The sequence below is a fragment of the Leptodactylus fuscus genome, chromosome 3 (genome assembly GCF_031893055.1).
Source record: "Leptodactylus fuscus isolate aLepFus1 chromosome 3, aLepFus1.hap2, whole genome shotgun sequence".
Taxonomy (NCBI): domain Eukaryota; kingdom Metazoa; phylum Chordata; class Amphibia; order Anura; family Leptodactylidae; genus Leptodactylus; species Leptodactylus fuscus.
This window is the reverse complement of record NC_134267.1, coordinates 152,818,572-152,840,003: the sequence shown is the minus strand read 5'-3', so window position 1 is coordinate 152,840,003 and position 21,432 is coordinate 152,818,572. Positions and strand designations below refer to the sequence as shown.

The 21,432-nt window shown below is 38.1% G+C and overlaps 1 protein-coding gene across 1 annotated transcript in view; it reads left to right on the top strand.

Moving 5' to 3' along the window:
* Positions 1-955: 955 nt before the first annotated feature.
* LOC142197903 (putative cation-transporting ATPase 13A4) overlaps positions 956-21,432 on the top strand; it is a 49,208-nt gene continuing 28,731 nt past the window's right edge. The window contains exons 1-17 of the mRNA XM_075268582.1: positions 956-1,103; positions 2,041-2,214; positions 2,588-2,734; positions 2,864-2,934; positions 3,611-3,691; positions 3,830-3,899; positions 4,561-4,695; positions 6,295-6,367; positions 11,646-11,777; positions 13,091-13,261; positions 13,349-13,506; positions 14,259-14,447; positions 16,392-16,453; positions 16,783-16,933; positions 17,051-17,140; positions 18,209-18,365; positions 20,442-20,559. Of these exons, the coding sequence (XP_075124683.1) occupies positions 1,041-1,103; positions 2,041-2,214; positions 2,588-2,734; positions 2,864-2,934; positions 3,611-3,691; positions 3,830-3,899; positions 4,561-4,695; positions 6,295-6,367; positions 11,646-11,777; positions 13,091-13,261; positions 13,349-13,506; positions 14,259-14,447; positions 16,392-16,453; positions 16,783-16,933; positions 17,051-17,140; positions 18,209-18,365; positions 20,442-20,559 (2,042 nt within the window). The 5' untranslated portion in view covers positions 956-1,040. The remainder of the gene's footprint in view (positions 1,104-2,040; positions 2,215-2,587; positions 2,735-2,863; positions 2,935-3,610; positions 3,692-3,829; positions 3,900-4,560; positions 4,696-6,294; positions 6,368-11,645; positions 11,778-13,090; positions 13,262-13,348; positions 13,507-14,258; positions 14,448-16,391; positions 16,454-16,782; positions 16,934-17,050; positions 17,141-18,208; positions 18,366-20,441; positions 20,560-21,432) is intronic.

The window sequence follows — 21,432 nt, the reverse complement described above, 5'->3', positions numbered from 1 at the left end:
TATATTTATTACATAACCTGTACTTGATAAATTGACTCCAACACTGGTTCTCAAAGTCAAATGAGGAAATGAAACTCGAGCGTGATGTATTCTGACAGAGGACACCCAGTTACATCAATAAATATACAACAAATCGTTCCTCTTATTTAAGCCAAATGGAGATCGAGTATTTAATCTAAATATCCACTTGGCTTCCAATAGTCTTAACTGGTGTTCCCGATCACCTCCTCGAGCAGATTTCCTCACTTGATCAATAGCTTTGAAAGAGAACGCACTGATGTCACTCTTGTGATTCGTAATAAAATTGTAAAAAAGTAGAAACGGGTGGGCACTCACCAATCATTCTTTTTTAAGTTATTATTTTAAAATGGGCGGGTAGTTTAATTTAACTTTTACAGTGCCTGAATAGCCTTTTTAAAGGCTATGCACGCATATGTGGGGCTCTATCAGCATGATTTTGCTGATAGAGCCCCTTTAAATGCTCTTCTCTATCTCTGTGAAATGATAATAAAGGTAAATATTTCCAATACTTCCATATCGCAGTCACAATAGGAATGACATTATACTTACATGTGTTAATTCATTAGTTGCACCTAATGTTTACCTCCAGGTATTGGATAACCTCGGAAACAACTATTAAATAGGTTTCTTTTGTTGCTGAAGAGTCTTTAACCTACAAATTAGTCTTAGTGTCCTAGATCTTTCAATCTTGAATATTTGATTATCTTGATCCTGTACACTCCCATTGATGCCAGATTTAAGGAATGCAGATGTGGTTTACTTTTAGCGAATTCGGAAAGCAGTTTACTTTATTTGCCATACAATGAAACAAGCAGATTGCAATGCAATATAAAATAGGACATGCTGATTTCCAAAAAGCAGGAAGCTGGAGTAGTTTAAGAGGCGTGTGTATCATTTACTTCTTAATAGGAATTTGATCTTCGAGAATCTGTGCTGCTTGGTGCTGTCAAGGTGAACTGATCTCTTCTTCCTGCATTCTGTGAAAAACAGCAGCGATCTGGGCTTTAATACTGGAAAATATGAAATCAAAAGAATGTAAAGATCATCATGCTATCATTAATGAAGGTCAAGAAAATGAGACGGTGAGTGTTTTCTACTGAACTGGTTGTCCAGCTAAAGAGAGTTGTCACCTGAATATTAAGTTTCCAGTTATATAAATGACACAGATGGTACATGCATTGTCTGTCAGAGTATGTATGTAAGGGCTTATTCTTTGTGTGATGAGTTGTGTTTTCTTTTTACACCATTTTGGGGGACATATAATGTTTGATTAGCCTTTGTTTTTTTACTGTTGTTGATGGAAATAAGTAAGTGCTTTTTATTTGCAAGGCAAGTTGTTTTTAGTGCTACCAATTTTTGGTATGTATGAATTTTTATTCACTTTTTACTGCAATATTTTAGATGAATCAAGGTGACCAAAATGTCAGTCTGCACATTGTGATATATTATTTGTTATGCCATTCACTAAATTTTGGGATAGTGCAGACATTTGTTTATGTTATGTATTTTTTTAAATGTAAACATGTTTTTTTTAAACCTTTTATTGATTGTTTATTTTTTATTCTTTATTTTTAACTTTTTTTGTTCTTTTAACTTTTCACTTGTTCCACAAGAGAACTTTAACCTGGGATCTCTACATTGTATTGCAGCACATCATATATAGGCTCCTTGTGTGTGATATATGGGGAAAAAACAGTCAGGAGGCTGGCTGTCATGGCATCCCCTCAGACCGAGGGGGGGGGGGCAAGGGGGAAAAACTTGCCCCTGGATACTCCGGATGCTATGACTGATATTGATCACAGCATCTGAGGGGTTAATCCAACATAGTGGGAGTATTTTCTTACTCTGGTTGGTAGTCTCGGACCTTGGCACTACACACTCAGCCTGATGTACTAAGAAGGTGTTCAATCCATATTACTACTCTGTGAATGAGGCCTTACAGTAATGACTCCTGTTACTATAGATATAATTATTATATAGATATAATTATTATAGATTCAGATCTCTTTCTTTTTTTAGGAACTTTTTGGTTACAGGATAAGTATTCCATGGATTATCTTGTGTGTGATCGGCTACTGTATATCGGGTGGTATTCTTCTGCTTCTCTTTTATTGGAAACCTGAATGGAGTGTCTGGGCAAACTGTGTCCCTTCATCTTTGGAGAAAGCAAATGTGGTTTTATTAAGAGCAACTGTAAGTACTGAATTTCCCCACGGTGGGACTATTAAAGGATTATCGTATCGTATCTTATCTTAACATCATTCTTTTTCAACAAAAAACATCGTATGAAGTATATTTATTTTAAAAGGGTTATCCAGCTTGTTAAAAATCATATAAACCCGTTTTTAGATGGGCAAGGGTTGCCCTGCACTGCTCACTCGCTGCCATCCTACAATAGCAGTTGTAGTCAGTATTACAAAGATTGTGACTTAAACTTAGACTTCTGTGGGGATTCCTACTATAAAATCAATGTCCTATTCTATGGATATCATGTACATATTAAAAAGCTCTTTAAGGTTTAATATTGTATATTATTAGTGATTTTACTGTAATGTACTGTATATAGGATGGAACAAAGAAATACACCAGGAAGAAGGTTCGTTGGTTAACCCTCGATGCATTTGCAAACTCATTTCAGAGTGGATCAGAATGTTCTGTCATCTCAGACAAAAATTCAGTTTTAAATAAAGCTATAAGAAAGCCTAATCTCAAAGTAAGTGAGTAAATGATTTTTTGTAAAGTTTGTACCACATCTGTAAAGATGTAAATTGTACATACCCATTAAATGATGCTCAGTAAAGTCATGTCCAATATTTCAAATATGAGCTATTTCTTTTTCTAGGTTAAATTCATTAGAATTCAGAAAATTCGATATGTATGGAATTTCATTGAAAAAAAGTTCCAAAACATAGGGTGAGTTTCAAGGCCAACACATGGTATACACTGTATACACACAGTATAGACTACAATATTACTACCATAATGAATACTTTTGAAGCTGAAAGGTTCTCATGGAATTCCAAAAAAAAAACAACAGCCTAATAATAAACTTAAAGTATAAAACTTAAAAATAAATCCATCCTTTAATCTTGACAAATTAACATCTGAGTTTTATAGACCCTGAGCTAAAAAAAAATGCAAAATATGAAAGAATATGGCGTGATACGTTTCAAATGCTGGACTAAAATCTAGTAATGCATTACTTACGCTGGGTTCACACCAGCGTCTGATTTGCGTTTCCAGGTTTCCATCTTCTGCCGACAGTCCGGTAAGCGTTTTGTACCCTCCGCGGCGAAACCTTTTTTTTTTTAACTGGACACAAAGCCCTGCATGTCCAACTTTGTGTCCTGTTAAAAAAAAAAAAACGGGTTCGCCACAGAGACCACAAAACGCTCACAGGCGCTCACGGCCAGACACATTTCAAACAAACTATTCAAATGAATGGGTTTGAAAAATGCCTGCAGGTTTCCTGTCCAGTTTTGGGCAGGAAACGGAAACCTACATAACGGAGACCCGAGTGTAGATGTGAATGAGCCCTTATGTGGACAGCTATATCAATAGTTCTTACCTATGGCTTCTTTTATTCCAGCACTTTGGAGGATGAACATTCCTGCTATAGCATACATTCCAACTATGCTTCTGGCTTGACAGAAGAGGAGCAAACTATAAGGTAATATTTCTAAATAATTTTGAACCCCTGGATTGAAACGGACCTAAAGAAGGTGCAGATGTAGCAGTACTAGTACTAGAATAGCACATGATAAGTGTGGGCCTGTAACATGAATTTTATTTCCCTTGAAATTTTTAGGAGGCTAGTATGTGGACATAACACCATTGAAGTTGAAGTTGCACCACTTTGGAAACTCTTCATTTTTAAGGTACCTCTTTTCAAAACTGCCCCTTGACCTGCATTGGCAGCACCACCATTTAGCTAGGTCACCATACAGGAGGTTAACGCTTTTGGTCTTTACATGACTTATACAATAAAGTGTATAACTGTGTATATAAGTGTATATGCTCCAGACTGAGAAATAATGGGGGCAAGATAATCTCCTATTTGCTTCTATCATTTATTTCTAGATTTAGTGTTCCTGAAGAAGGTTATCTCAAAAAGACCACCACTGTCAATATGCATTATTAAGGTATATGGAAGGCATATTGGGTCTGTAGCTTAATGCACTTAATTTTTGGAGCAATAAACAACTGTTCTCTCTCTGGCAGAACTGAACGATCCATATATTACATGAATGGTCAGTGGGTGGCGTGAAACAAAACATTTTTTTACAGTAGTTGTTCAGGGATTTGTATGGTTCATAATACTGTAAGTTGACCTGTGAGTTGTGAGAAGCCAGACCCTAAGCATTCAGTTGCTCACTACAATAGCTCCAATCCAAAAAGAGTTACCTTCCTCACATAAAGATTAGGACATTAGTAAATCTATAGGTGAAAAGCAAGTTTGTGTAGTGAGCACAACTAAGACGATTAGACGATTGTTCACTGTATAACCACAGTAATTTCAAATATTCTTTCTGTACACAGGTGTTAGATTTTGTATACATCTACCAGTTTGCTTCCATTATCCTTATGCTGGTAGAAGGATATCTGGGTTATGGCTTTGCCATTCTTGTGCTGTGTATCTGTAACATAACATTATCGCTGATTGAACTTCGAAAGGTAAAGTAATAAAATAAAATCTTTTAATTCATCCATTTGAAGACTAAGGACAACTTTGTATTGTTGATTTTATTCAATTGCTTGCTAAATGTAGCAATTTTCTCAATAGTGTTCATTTTTACAATTTCCTACCTTGTTGTTGGTGTAAAGCCTGTATAACTCCTTTACATATCAAGTTGTCCTTTTGCCTCTGATATAGATCTAATATCAAACTCTCTCTCTGTAGTTTCAGCTGTCTTTGCTCTCCTCTTCCATTTTCACGGTTTAAGGCTGCATCTGTTATTTATGAGCAAGGGGGTAGAACTCCTCTAAAGGTTGTGGTAGTAAAGAGATGGAATGAAACCGGACTTTGCTATATGACTGTAGGACAGTTAAAGAGGACCTGTCACCAAGTACAAAATGTAAGTTGACCCCAACACAGTTCCCCTGAACAATTTGGAGATTTTTTAATTTTTTTTGCTAAATCCATCTACCCCTTTAAAAAGACATGGCCCTTTGGGTGTTAACCTTTTGCTTGATCAGAGAAAATAAGAGGTTTCCATCCACTCAGAGTATGATCTAGTTTCCATATAACCTTCCAGAGGACATATCTTTTGAATCATTCAGGGAGCACATTGGCAATCACATTATGTACTATATGTCTTTTAGCATTTTGTACTTGGTGACAGGTCCTCCAGTTTTAGACTAATGTCCCATGATGTGGAAAAACTGCTTTATTGTTGCAGATTTTGCGGCATTTCTTTTAACAAAAGTCAGAGGTGGATTGAGCAGAAGCTAAAAGTATAAGTGTTTCCTATATATTTCCCATTCTTTTTGTAGCCACTCTTGGGTTTGGCTAAAAAAAAAAACGAAACAGCAAAATCTGCAACAAAAAAAACAACTTTCTGCAACCTGGGACCTTGTTCTAAAGATGGAAATAGATATTAATAAATTTATTAAAAATAAACAGATTGTTTATTGACTTTTTGATAAAGATGAGCTAGCAAAGACAGCAGCAGCCAATTTCGTAGAATTCACATTCAGTATGACTTTCTGTGAGGGATATGTACATGCATGAGAAAAATCTGAAATTACTGAAGGTGCAGGAGTCTGGATATGTTTACATGATGGAAATGGAGGAAGAATTTAAGGTAGACTTCTGCCTCACCCTCCTTTTCCATTTCCTGCGTTTTTCACTCACTGATTAGACTCAGATGAGTGGGATTAGTCAGCGGAGTGGCTCGCACCATGGACTCTACAGCTGAATCAGCTATGGATTCAGCAAGTGTGATCAGGAAGCTTTGACCTCTGCGTCCCATTGAAAACAATGGAGGGCAGACTGGAATGAAATGCCACTATATGCAAATATAAGGAGGTTATAAAGATCAAAGCCTTAAGCTTTTTAACTTAAATTTCCATGTCAAAGTTGTTCAGTTCCATAGCCTTAAACCATGTTCATTTCTGAACTAGTCACATGATTGAAATGTTACAATGTCAGCTTATGAGATAGTAAGGTTTTTTGTTTGCATTTTTTATTACTAATGATACTTAAATAGAAAATAATGTGACATTATAACTTTCCACTTATTTTGAATATTGTATATTTAATTTTTTTTTTAGCAATCTGCAAAACTTCACAATTTGGTCAAAGCTCATAATAACATGAAAGTGACAGTTTATAAAAGAAATGGTGGTATGTACATTGATTTTTGCTAAATATTAAGTAATAAATATTTGAGTTGAGATACCACATATTGCATCTTATCATTATAATAGAATCCAATGAACAGTTTTGTGATAGATTAAGATCCTTGAGGTTTAAGGGTACAAGTTACGAAATTCAAAGGTGAATTAATAGTAATTAATGGTAGGTAATATTATTTATAATATATAAACCAACTGCTGTGGAACTACTGTTTGACCCCTAGGCCACATTGGACATAATAGTATGGCCTAGCTGCCAATGCTTAAGGCAACTGGATGTACTATTAGGTCCGATGCCAGTCGACCAGTCAATGTGTGAGTGGGTGGCTTCTGGAGCAGTTGTTAACTCTAACTAACAGTTAACATCCTGCTCCAGCACCTGCGAGCTCCAAAAACCAAATAGCACTCCTTCCATTATGTGCCTGACTAGGTGCCCAAACAGCAGTTTATACCCACCTATGGCTTTGTTAATTACATTAGCCTTGGTACAACAGTGCCATACATGTGAGCATAAACTGCTGTTTGGGCACACAGAAGGGCGCAGATGTGAAGGAGCGCTATGTAGTTGTCACATTTGCAGAGACCCTAAAATAGCCCCTACAAAAAGGGGTCACTTCTTGGGGAATTCCAATTTATTGGCACCTCTGGGATGCTATAAAAACAACATGGCGTTCAGAAACCAGTCTCTAAATCTATACTCCAGAAGTTAAAAAGTGCAGCGCTCCTTCCTGCTGTGTTCCCAAACAACAGTTTACTCCCACATATACAACTTTTTTGTACATGGGATAACCCACTGAAAAGTTTTAGGTGCGTGTCTCTGTTGACACAAAGTGGGCAGAACATATAGGGCACTGAAAAGACATTTTTATGAAGCGTTCTTGGGCTCAGACTGATAATATTACTCCTTGAGAAATTCCTGTGTAGTTTTTAAAATGGGCTCATTTTTTGGGGATTTCTATTATACCGGTACTTTAGGGTCTCTGCAAATTTGACATAGCTCTCAAGTATTCCAGCAAAATCTGCCTTCCAAAATCAAAATAATGCTCTGTTCAGAATCCTACCATGTACCCATATAAAATTCCTTGAGAGGTGTAATTTTAAAAATGGGGTCACGTTGGAATGGCTTCCATTGTATTGGTAGTCTAGGGGCTCTGCAAATGAGACATGGCACCTGAAAACTATACCAGTAAAACCTGCTTTTCAAACATCCAGTGTCGCCCTGTCCCTTCCGTGCGCTCCTGAGTGCCCAAACATCACTTTTCACCCACATGCTCGGGAGAAATTGCATAACAAATTGTGAGTTGCACTTTCTCCTTAAACCCTTTGTGTAAATTTTAAGGCTTAATGAACAGATTATTGAAAATAAATAAAATGTCTAAATTTCACCCCCATATCATTTTAATTCCTTTGAAATGCTTAAAGTGTTAACGAACTTTCCAAATGCTGTTTTTAAAAGTTACAGTTTTGAAAATGATCTGATTTTTGGGGGGTGTTTAATACATAGGCCTTTAAAATCCCCTTCAGAACTGAAGTGGTTCCCAACAAATGGGTGTGGTAAATTTTTTTGTAAATCTTGAAAATCGCTGTTATACTTGTAACGTCCAACATAAATTAAAGGTCAATTAAAAAATTATGCTAATATAAAGCAGAGATATGATAAATAAGCATAGATATGACTAGATATGACTAGATATGAAAAGCAGAGCATTTCACATTTTGAAATGTTTACCAGTATCATGAAGTACAATATTTCATGAAAAATATTCTCACAATCACTTGGGTAAGTTAAAGAGTCTGAAAGTTATTGCCACATACACATGTCAGCTTTGAAAAATGGGTTCTCGTCCTTAAGGCTAAGGCCCCACTTGGTGGAACACAGCTAAAACATGCTAAGGAAGAAAACGCAGCAGAAACACAGTGTTTTTCTCTGTGGTTTTCCTTCCTTTACTAAATCCATAGGGAAAAAGCAAGGGTTTCCACAGGTAAAATAATATGTTTTGGCAAAGGGACAAGAGTGGAAAGCCGAAAGTGCCTGTGCCCTGAGAACTACAAGATAACAGGTAGTTTATGTACTGTAGTATTGAAGCGATAGACGAGGTTCAAAGGACATAAAACTCTTGATATGAGATGGTGGATTACACAGACACATTACTCTACAAGACACATCTAAGCTGGCCATGTAGCTGACTTTAATGGATGTGTTTATTACTTGTAGCTATTACGCTGTACCACACCCGGAACTTTGGCAGAATAAGCCATTTGAAGAAATAGTAAGAGGAAGAGATTACATGCTACATAAACCAGAAGGGGGTTTTATCTGTTTCACTACACTCTTAGATGTAGAGGGTCACATGATGATGACTTATGTAGTTTGAATGGTTAATTTTATTATGCATATTTCTGAAATTTTTTTTAGTCATCTTTCTTTATTGGGTAACTTCATGCTTGAAGACACAGGAAAATAAGGGAACCATATTGATCTGGGAAGAAAATTAAATGTTTAGACAGTCTATGGTTTTCTGACCTGGGTCCTAGCTGAGGAAAAAAATTTCTGGTCCCCTATACACAATAAATGACCTCCTTTGTCTGGCTCCCTCACATGGTATATAACTCCCTTTTTCTGTCCCCCACACTGTATATGACCTCCTTTTTCTGTCCCCCAAACTGTATATGACCTTTTTCTGTTCCCCCCACATGGTATATGACCTCCTTTTTCTTGCCCACCATGCAGTGTATGACCCCCTTTATTTGCCCCCCATAGTATATAACCATGCTTTTATGGTCCCCACCCACAGTATATGACCCTTTCTTATACCACCCCTTTCTTTTGGCCCCCTCACAGTATATGATCCCTTTATTATGGTCCCCCACAGTATATGACCCCCATTTTTACCCCCAAACCGTATATGATCCCCCTTTTTATGGCCCACACACAGTTATTTTTTTTATCACCCATAAAATATGACCCCCCTTTTAATGGCTTCCATGTAGTTTGACTCCCTTTTTTTTTACTCCCCACACAAGATATGATCTATCTTTTAATGGCCCCCGACACAGTTTATGACCCCTTTTTTTTTTTTACCTCCCAGCACACAGTATGCAATCCCCATTTTATGTCCCACACACAGTTTAGGACCCTTTTTGTTTCTTAACCTCCCATAGTACATGACTCCTTTTTTTTGGCCCCCAGGCTCTATATGACCATCCTTTTATGCCCTACACACAATATAATCCCCCTTTTTATGACCCACACACAGTATATGACCCCTTTTTATTACCAAACACACAGTATATGATCCCCCTTTTTATGTCCCCCGCACAATTTATGACTCACTTTTTTCCACCCCCTCCACATATATGGTATGGATAGGTGAGTAAAAATTATCAGTCACTACCTATTGCAATAATACAATGTGCCCTTAGAGACATAAAGAATGCTAAAGGGAGTCTATCACTTCCCCCAGCTACTTTAAATAGCTTCCATAGTGCTGTAGATTCTGTTAGCAGAGTAAAAACCATACCTTTCTTAAGTTTCAGAGCTCCAGGGATGCAGAGAAAAATCTATGGTTTTTATTCTGCTAACAGCAGCTACAGCACTATGGGTGCGGTTTAAAGTAGCTGGGGCAGTGATAATCTTCCTTTAAGTTTGAAAAACCATCACTTTTCCCAACAACGCAGCAAAATGCCAAAAAACAAAATGCTGCCATAGGAACTGACCATAAAGAAGGAAGAAATCTGTTACAATTAGAGATGAGCGAACACTGTTCGGATCAGCAGTTCCAAACAGCACGCTCCCATAGAAATGAATGGAAGCAGCTGGCACGTACACTTTGCCAGCGGCCGGTTGCTTAACTGCCCACGTGCCGGCTACGTCCATTCATTTCTATGGGAGCGTGCTGTTCGGAACGGCTATTCCGAACAGTGTTCGCTCATCTCTAGTTACGATGTAAGATAAACCAGTGATGTGGAAATGTCTTGTGCAATTGCGTTTATTACAAAGTATCCTGCCTTTTTCTTTGTCCTACAAGTGCCTTTATATACTGATAATTTCCAATCAAAACAGATAGTATCCGACTGTGTAGAGACACACCCTATTGACAAAAAGTATTATAAAACCTATTGCTATGAAATAAGAGTTCATAAGAAAAGAAACTTCGGCATTGTTAGTTTCTTGAGAAGAGTGTTCACAAATGCAAACATAACAAGTAGAGCTGAGATTTTATTCATTGGGCAACTGTGTTACATGCACGTTTTTCTATGCTTATATTGGCAGTGCATAATCACTGCATCAACAATTTGTGGCTAAAGAAACAGGGATATCGGATTGACTACAGTCAACCATGGAAACCATGATATCATGTTTATTATGGTATATAGTTTTTATATGTAGTGATGACTGTCACATACTATACAGCAGAAAGTTTTATCATATGAGAATTTTGATTTCTAGAAGATGTACAGTGGTTTTGTTTCAAATGTATTGAAAATTACATTATGTTTGATGAATTTGGAAAATCTTTAAGTTTAACATGAAACCACCTGCTACTGAAGTGAGATTGCAACACTCAAATCTATCATACAGAGGCTTTCGAGGCTACCCAAGCCTGCTTAACCCTTAAGTGCTATCATGGTGTCTATCATACACCACTAGCATACACATATCATTATGATAGACACCATGATAGTACTTAAGGGTTAACCAGCCATTTGTTCAAAATGGAGTGTGCAATGTAAGGCTGGGCCCCATGTGATGGAAATACGTGAATCCCATCCACACCTTGCAGAAAAACACACACCGCGGAAATGCTGCAATTTCCCAAACTGTTGCATTTTTGGAAATCACAGCATTTTAATTATAGCTACGGAAACATGGCCGGTTTCCCTATTGGTATAATCGAAGCAGAAAGTCTGCAGAGGATAACGCAGGTAAAGCATTTCTGCCGCGTTTTTTCTTGCAGCGCTTTTTTGCTGTGGCCTGCTACGTGGGGCCTTAGCCTAAAAATCGAAAATGTTGAAATTTTTTTTTGCAAAACCCAAAAAGTCACAATAACCTGTTCTTCAATTTTTTCATGCTCAAATTGTGATGTGCAGACCTTGATGAATTTGCCCCTTCACCTTATTGTGACTCTGGACATTGAATACTGTAGAATTATGCATTGTTCTGATCAAAGATCAGTGTTTTTACAGAGAGCTTTGCTAAACTTGTTTATCCAATATGTAACAAAAAAGCTTCTTCTTACAGATGCTTTGTGCTAATTTCTTTGCAGATAACAGTCAGGTTGAGTCTCGTCACTTAGTTCCAGGAGACGTTATTGTTTTATCTGGAAAAGGCTTTTATATGTCTTGTGATGCCATCTTAATCAATGGAACATGCGTTGTGAATGAAGGCATGTTAACAGGTGAGCTTTAGTCATAAGAAATGTAACCCATGTCTTAGTATATGACTCATATGTGATTCATTTAGGTTGCGAGAAAACCAGCATGTAAAAAATGCAAATCACTTCCCAGTAAAGATATCCTGAAAGCTTTAAGAATTCACTTTGCTATTATTGTGGGTGGTTGGAGAGTAACCAGTCCAGTGTACTACAGTGTACATAGGCCATGCTGATATAGAAGATGGAACCCAGTGAAGAATAATACTGGTTGACCTAACTCTGCACTTAGAAGTCATCTCTACTGCCCAGTGTGTCTACAGTATATAAAAACATACATTGGGCAGTTTCTTAATTATATTGATGCATGGCCTGGTTGAAATGTTGTGTAATGAGTATTAGTATGAAGTAGATTGAGTATGTTGTACCATGTCAAGGTGAACTGAGGGCCCACCTGGCTCGGGCACACCGGGATAGTTATCTGTTCACCCATAGGCCAGAAGAAGCCTGAATAGAGGCTCCATGGAGTGACTAATATAAAATGCTTCTGAGGGTGCATTCACACTTTGGATACGCTGACTGATTCTAAAAGTTAAAACAAGTTCAGAATCGGTGTGTATACAGCAGATCCCATTAATTTCAATGGGAGCCGGCATACGAGCGCTCCCCATTGAAATGAATGGGCTGCTTTTTTCTCTACGAGCGCTCCCATTGAAGTGAATGGGAAGTTAGAAGCGCTCGCGTGTACGGCTCGGAATGAGCTGAGCGCTTACGCCGTGTGAAGGGGCCCATAGAGAAAAAAAGCAGACCGTTCATTTCAATGGGGAGTGCTCGTATGCCGGCTCTCATTGAAATGAATGGGATCTGCTTTATACGTACTGATTCTGAACGGGTTTTAATGTTCATAATCAGTCAGCAAATCCGAAGTGTGAATGCACCCTGAGGGGGGAAACTTATGTATATAGAGTGAGGAATTTAAGTGAATAAATTACACATTACACTAAATGTTTTCCTGCAAAACTATATCAACACTGTCAATCTAATTCTATAGAGTACCAAAAGATTCTTCGCTGGGTCCAAGCTCTAATACAATAATGATCCAGTAAATTTGAAAGAGTCTGTTTCCTGGAAGTAGGATGGGGGTGGGTCTCCAGAATCATTTATTTGGTGGGCCAAGGAACTTCAGTCTTACAATGTATATCAAGATGCTTAGCTCCTCCTGCTCTATAACATGCTGCCTGCAAATTGGACTGTTCAACCTGACAGATTTCCTTAAAGAAACAGGCAAAATGAAATGACTTTTTGATAGGAATGTTGATCTACTTCAATCACATTTTCAGGAGAGTCAATCCCCGTGACAAAAACACATTTACCACATGGAGATGACACAATGCCATGGAAGAAGTACAGTGGAGAGGATTATAAGCGCCATGTCTTATTCTGTGGTACTGAAGTGATAAGGACAGAGTCCAGTGCACAAGGTCCAGCCAGAGCTGTAGTCTTAAGGACTGGTGAGTCTATCATTGCTCAGATTGCTATACATAAAAACCTTTAAAGGACATGTCCTGCTAATATGGTAATGTCTGTTTTCATCATAGGTTTCAACACCACTAAAGGTGACATGGTTAGGTCCATATTGTATCCTAAACCTTTAAACTTCAAGTGGCACAGAGATGTACGGTGGTTTTATATATTTTTGATGTGTCTAGGCTTCATTGGCCTTATCTATGCAGTTACCATATATGTGCAAAGAAAGGTAAGGCCTTCTTTTATTTTTGGATTATTATCAACATAACTGCTCCACTTCTCTAAAGCAAACACACTCAGGGCAGGATAAAGTATTGGTTTATTCCCGCATGTCTTGGAAAAATTATGAGGAATAGAATGCGTCAGGGCTATGGGAAAAATTACTTTAGGATTGTTATATAATGGGAAATACACCTATTTACTAAAATATATCAAGAAAGCTGACAGGTCCTCTTTAAGGGACTGTATTTCTTCACAGTCATAGAACCTGTAGTGAAAATTAGAGATGAACAAACCGATTTGGTTTGAACCAGATTCGATTTGGTCTTGTAAAAGTTTTGGGTTTGACCCAAACTCAAAACTTTGGGGGCTCGTCATCCCCAAACCAGATGTGAAATTATTATACTCTGGATTCGCTTTAGAATAAGAATAAATCCAGCAGTGGTGTTAGGTTTGATCAGTAACACTGAATTATACACTGTTTTTCATGCAGAAATGTATCTAGGAGTATTATTTGCAAAAGGAAAGTCTAATAAACTTGGAAATAATAAATGGGTGGGGGACTATTTTATTTAATATACCACAAATTTAGGTTAAACAAATCAATCTATGAGATATATTATTTATTAGATTCTTCCCTGCAGTAGTAAAAAAACAGAAAAGTAAAAACATAGTTACTATTTGGTATAACAAAAAACATAACTGTCCTGTGTTCAACAAATATTAACATTGCTTTCATTTTCAATGTATTTATGTTGATAGGTTCCTGCTGGGAGAATTATTATTGAGTCTGCCGTTCTTATAGTCTGTGCTGTCTCACCAGTTATACCTGCTGCTTTAATGGTTGGGGTCCTTTATGCAAAACGGAGATTGAGAAAGAAGCATATATATTGTATCAGTCCAGACAGAATCAACATGTGTGGTCAACTTAACCTCTTCTGTTTTGACAAGGTCAATTTATTTTATTTCCATGTTATACTTGATGTGATCTAATCTAAAGCAGGTTATAGACTTGAGACAATGTTAGGATGTTCCAGCAATATTATAATCATGGATCCAGAACTCAGCTGCCCAATGTATCTACAGTGCATACAAATAAACAGGTTAGTTTGGAAAAAATCTTGGATAACTGGAAAAACAAAACAAATCAAAACGTACAGATCATATGTTATAACTGGCAACTCACTGTAGAAAACGGGAGATGTGATCTAAGACATGAACTTTGTTTGTACTGTAGATAATCATGTTGCCATTGTTGCTTCCTACCACAAAGCTTCTGTTCATTTGGATAACAGGGTTCTACAGAGTTAGAAAAACAACAAAAGTAACCATTTGTAATGTGCTTTTCTCACAATAGACTCAAAGCACAGTCCAGTGATTAAATAATTTAAGGTGGATCCTCTGGAAGGACAGTTTATTTATACCTGCTGATCTGAGAGGTTTTCAGGAATTATGGGACTTCAAAAGTTTTTTAAGTAGTTAGGGCCTTAACTGTTAATGGATTTGAAGGTCATCAAGCAAATTTTAAAAGTTATTCTCTACTTTACAGGCAGCCAATGCAGTGAGCAAAGGATTGGGGTTATGAGGAGTATGGGGTATGGGAGTATGGGAGTTGTTTGGTTATTTAACTCTCTGCAGCATGTTGGATTAGCTGAAGGTGATGTATTCTTTTATCTTGAAGATCTACTTCTAGGGCATTACAGTAGTCCAGACACAGACCAGCACAGAAAGATCTTCTTTTGGAATAAATTGTTTGATTTTTACAGTGTTCCTTAGATGGAGGTATGAAGATTTGATAAGGAGGTTGACTGGTTCCTGAAAGACAGTTCACCAGCAAAATACCTAAGTTTCTTACATAGTTTCAGATTTGAAGACTTCAGTTTCTTAAGAAAAGAAGTGATGGATATACAAGTTGCCTGTTAGGATTCTTAGTGTGTATTCCCTTTAACTGTTACTAGCTAGATTCCTGCATATTGAACATATCTGTTGGTTTGCTGTACCCTTGACCTTGGCTCATTAACTGTCTACCACCACCATCACCCTACAACTTTCCCTTAGGTCTGTCCTGGGAAGGCTTTTCAGATATTGGCTAGAATAGTTGGAATTATTAATATCACCTCTGCCACCATCTACTGCCACATTACTATCACCACTGCCACCACCCTGTTCATCTGATATCACCATCTAACTTTGATCTGGTTGCCAGGTTCTATCCACAAAAGAATTATTCTCATTGACAATGTCATTGCCTTCTCGTTTTTCTGACACATTATTGCAATAGGATTCCTGTACACTCTCAGAGTTCCTACTTCTAGATTTTTCCCTATCTCCCCTTCCTGAATGATTACCAGTTGTAGTACCATATTCCGTGCCTCTACTACCTTCACCAACAATGCTTATGCCTTCCTCCTATGATTTCTCAGTGGGCACATCACTAGCAGGGATGTGTGCCAGTGAAGAATATGAAGGAGACATGGCTGACAGTCCAGAAAGGCCCTGTGGTAAATTATGTGTTATGTAGGAGGAAAAACACACAGAATCATGACTCAAGATCAGATCATTCTCAGATACAATATAATGGATGCAAAGTAATCAAAAACTTAATCTTCATTCTCAGGAAGTCCAACAATCCTGCAGCTACTGGTGGTGCCACCAAAACTAGAAGTGGTGTTTCTTTTTCAACCCACATTGTTATTGTTAGTACTTATGAAAGTAGTTTCTCATCCCAATCCCAATCCAAAAAACATTAAATAATGAGTATTTCTTTAGATTAGCACAAGCTAATTACTGTTAAACTGTATTTTAAAAAATATATATATATCAAAATTTTTGTTCCACTGCACTGCTACTTCATATTAAACATATTTATAGGTAATTTATGTATTGAAATTATAGACTGGAACGCTAACAGAAGATGGCCTTGATTTAATGGGTGTGATACCATCAGGAGGTGCAAGGTACAGCCTATTTATATTGTATTGTATTCTTGTCCAATTATTTTGTTTAGCTTTTACATTAAAACTGAAAAAAATAAATCCTCATGATGAGAACACCAGGGCGAGCATTTACTAAACTGGTCATGACAGTTTTCAGGAGCAAATCTACTGTATACTGTGTAGGTTATCAACGTAGGAGTGACCTATAGGGATTGTTTAGTCTTTCCCTTGATCAGTGTTAAAGATAAATAGATTGAAACCTATGAGCTTTGTTTCTTAACTTTACAGACTATATTATTATGTGACAACATTTCTTACATAATTTTTGTATTTATATATTTATTTATTAGTTTTCAGACAATGGTTACTCAAGAAAACATAAAAGAGCTATCAATGAGTCCTCTATTTGCTGCAATGACATGCTGTCACTCTATCATCATGCTTGATGGCAAATTAGAAGGTGATCCTTTGGATCTTAAAATGTTTGAAGCCACTGGCTGGGTAAAGTTTTTTTTTAATTAAATAGTTTTTATTTTTTAATAAACTATCATAAGATATTTTCTGTATACAGTATATGAATACACAGCAGTGCCATCTTATGGAATGTTATGTTTCCAGATTTTAGATGAGCCAAGCTCAGATGATGATGACGATGGACAAACTTGCCAAAATATTATTGTCAGACCTGGGCTCAACTCAGAAATGAAGGTTTGTGATCTTTATCCAACAATCACGATTAAAGTTTCATCACCTGGTCTTATATTTATGAAGAGTAATTGCTGCATCAATGTATGCATTGTTTGATACATTCACCAAAGTAGGCCCAATTTTGGATCAACCAGTTCAAAGAAAGAATTGGGGGAATTTATTAACACTGGTAATCCTCACACCAGTCTTAATTGACTCCTGACCAGGCACTTGGCTCGCCAGAGTTACTGAGAGGCCACTTTTGTATGTAGTTTGCAGATGTATATAAGTCATAGGTTATGGTGTATGTAGTTCGCAGATCTATGTCAGTCATAGGTTATGGTAAATCTGGCTGATCTGCCCACAATCTAAAAAAAATGGTGAGGGGCGCAGAGACTGAGCTCCACAACAATGCATCAAAATGCACCCAGGTGAGGCAAATTCTTGGTAGCTTTTGAGGTGCATCTGCCTTAATAAATGTGGTCCACTGTCTACTAAATGTTGGCCATAGCTACTAAATCAAAGCACATTTTTCATTTCTTATAGTGCTCCAGCAAAAGTTAAAGGGTCATGTGGGAAGATTAAAGAGGACCTTTCATGTCTCCACAAAAGTGCAGTTTTATGTACCGTTACAAAGCCAACAGTGTGTGGAGCCCAGTGCTTGGCTTTCCCGATATGTCCCATGGTGGTGGGGCATTCCTTACCACCCAGCGATGACATCGATGACAGTAGGATATATTGATGCCAAAACTAATGGCACCAATATCTCCACCATCAGGGCATATACTGGGAAAACTGACTGTGTGCTGAATTCAGATCACTGTTGGCTTACATATGGTATATAGAACCACACTTTGATGAGGACATGAAAGGTTCTCTTAAGATTGTTTTTGCAGTTCATTCAATGCATTGGATAAACATGTTTATTGTATAGATGAGGGACTTTTGACATCTTGAGTATTAATTTAGCTTGCTGTGATTGGTTGCTATGGGCAACAAAACCAATTTTTTTTATTTACATTTTTTATTCATAAGTGTGTTACCATTATAAATGTTTAACAGGATAATTAGTTTCCCTTTTTTAAACAGGATAATCTGGAAGAAATCAAAGTTATATTCCAATATCCCTTTTCTTCTGTCATGCAACGTATGGCTGTCATCACTGAGGTTACTGGAAGGGATGAGTTGGTTGTGTACATGAAGGGAGCTCCTGAGATGGTGGCCAGTTTTTGTAACGCAGAATCAGGTATCATGTTTATAAAACTGAATATCTAAATACAATTTTCATTGTAAAGTGCAACAGATTTACTAATACTCTAATTTTAGACAGTCCAAACTCAGGCTAAACAGTCTTAACATATTCACCTGTCCCTGGTGCTTCGGTGTCTTCTAGTGCACTCCGAACACATTGTTCTGATGTCTAGTTTCACCTTAAAGGGATTCTGGCATTGGAAACCCATTTTCCACAAACACCACATTAGAATAGCCTTTAGAAAGGCTATTCTTCTCCTACCTTTCTTTTTCAGCTCCGCACCACTGTTTCTGAGAGTTTTTGGTTTTCTTCTTTATGCAAAAGAGTCTTCAGAAAGCACAGGGGACATACACCCCTGCTCAGAAAGCAAAGGGAGTGTTTTTCCTGTGCTCAGAAAGAACAGGGGGTGTCCCCTCTGCTCAAAGAAGATGCTCTTCCAAAGATCCAGCATCGCCTCTCTCTTCTTATGCAGACGCCTCTCCACCGTGTCATCAGCCACCGAGTCTCAGTTCGGGATCCAAATCCTACACATGCTCAGTCAGGCAACTTTTGCGCCAGGATGGAAAGCTGCGCCATTTAGCAAGCTATGATGACTGCCATGGAGACACCACTGCTGCGGGCCTCCCTAACACACGCTCCACCCACATTCGCACAATGTTGCGAGTGAGGTGTGGTATCTGCCCCTGCATTGGAGGAAGTAATGCAAAATAATATCCAGCCATAAGACATTATTTTATTATTATCCTCCTACAATACATAATGGGGTTAGGTAATTAATATCTAAATGGTGTGGACCTCAATCCTGGGACCCCAACTGATCACTAGAAAGCGTATCAACTAGGGTTGAGCCAATCTTGAAATTTCAGGATTGTTTTTAAAATCCGATTTCCAATCATTTTCCATTCGAACTCGATCCCAATTCCAATCCCAATGCAAGTCAATGGGATTTTTTTTTAAATAATCAAAGATCGGATTTTAAAAACAATCCTATTCACTATACAGCATGGAGTCCAAAAGTTGTTTCACTCCTGCATGAAATTTACTCGATCGCCGATCGGAATCCGAACATTTCCGATCCCGATCGCTCAACCCTAGTATCAACCCTTCAATTCCTCCACATTGCATGACCAGAGTGAGGAGATGTAGCAGTGGTCAGGCACTTGAAGTAGTGATCCAGCAGGCGCACTGCGGCATCTTTCATCATCTAATGTAAATAGTGGAGCCTCCAGTGATCAGACATGCACTATAGACAGGTGAGAAACGCAGATTGTGATAAAAATGTTTTAAATAGATTTAGGTTACTGTTAGGGTTGAGTAATCGGAGTCAGAAATGTTCGGATTCTGATCGTTGATCGAGTAAATTTCAAGCAGGAGTGAAACAACTTTTGGACTCCATCTCCGATCTTTTCTGGCGGGATCGAGGTCGGAGGTTATTTCCCACAATGCTTGGCTACTGGCCAATTATTGTGGGAAAAGCTATAGTATCAGATGAGTGAGCACGCACCCATAGGAATGAATGGAAGCGGCCGGCATGCAGACTTTGCCGGCGTCCGGCCGCTTAACCCCCTGTGTGTCGGCTGAGGACTGAGAAGAATGGGGAGCGGCAGCGGATCTGTGCAGGTAAATGGACACCAGGGGGGCTAAGTAGCCAGGGGATTTTTTTTTATCACTACACAGCGTGGAGTCCAAAAATTGAAACACTTTTTGAACTACATGCTGTATAGTGAATAGGATCCTTTTTAAAATTCGATCTTCGATAATTAAAAAAAAAATCCCATTGACTTGCATTGGGATCGGGATCGGGTTCAAATGGAAAATGATCGGAAATCGGATTTTAAAAACGATCCTGAAATTTCAAGATCGGCTCAACCATAGTTATTGTACATGATGCACTTGGACACATAGACAATATAGTGATTTATTTTATAAGATCTGTGTAATCTAGAGGAAAATTGATATTATGAAAAAGTGATTGCAGAATCAAACCTGTATAATAAATAATGATATATAAAAATAATTGACCAACTGAAACCTATTGATGTAAGACATATTTATTATGTTCTGTTAAAGTTCCTTGTGAATTTTCAAAAGAACTGGAGCACTACACATTTCAAGGCTTACGAGTCATTGCTGTGGCCTGCAAGAATCTGAAGATTGACAACTATGAGGACTTACAAAGTATTGAAAGGTACAGAGCTGTTGAAAATGATGATCTATAAACAAAATACTTGAAAAAAGAAATATGAGGAGCAAATAGTTTGTTGCGGGATAGGATATCTGCTCAAAGTGAATTGTGAAGTTTTATAAATAAGTGGTAGACTGTTATCTATTAGAGATGAGCGAATAGTATTCGATCGAGTAGGTATTCGATCGAATACTACGGTATTCGAAATACTCGTACTCGATCGAGTACCACTCGCTGTTCGAATGGAAAAGTTCGATGCAGAACCAGCATTGATTGGCCGAATGCTATACAGTCGGCCAATCAACGCTGGTTCTTCTCCTACCTTTAGAAGTCTTCTCTGTGCAGCTTCCCCGCAGCGTCTTCCGGCTCTGAATTCACTCTGCCAGGCATCGGGCCTGGGCAGAGCCGACTGCGCTTGTCCGCTTGTAGTGTGGGCATGCGCAGTCGGCTCTGCCCAGGCCCGATGCCTGGCAGAGTGAATTCAGAGCCGGAAGATGCCACGGGGACGGACGCTGCACGGAGAAGACTTCTTGGAGGATCCAGCCCGAGCCTGACTCGTGGACTTGGTAAGTGTAATTTGAACGAATGTTGCCTACCCCTGAAACGAGCATTTTCCCCCCATAGACTATAATAGGGTTCAATATTCGATTCGAGTAGTTGAATATTGAGGGGCTACTCAAAACGAATATCGAACCTCGAACATTTTACTGTTCACTCATCTCTATTATCTATAAAACAATAAATAAATAGCAGATATCCACACCTAAAACCTAAATGGATGCCATAGACTGGCATGGTGATCAGTATGCCAATTTGCTACATAAGACTGGGGCTACACTGATAATTTGGCCATGACACCCATCTCATGATCAAAAA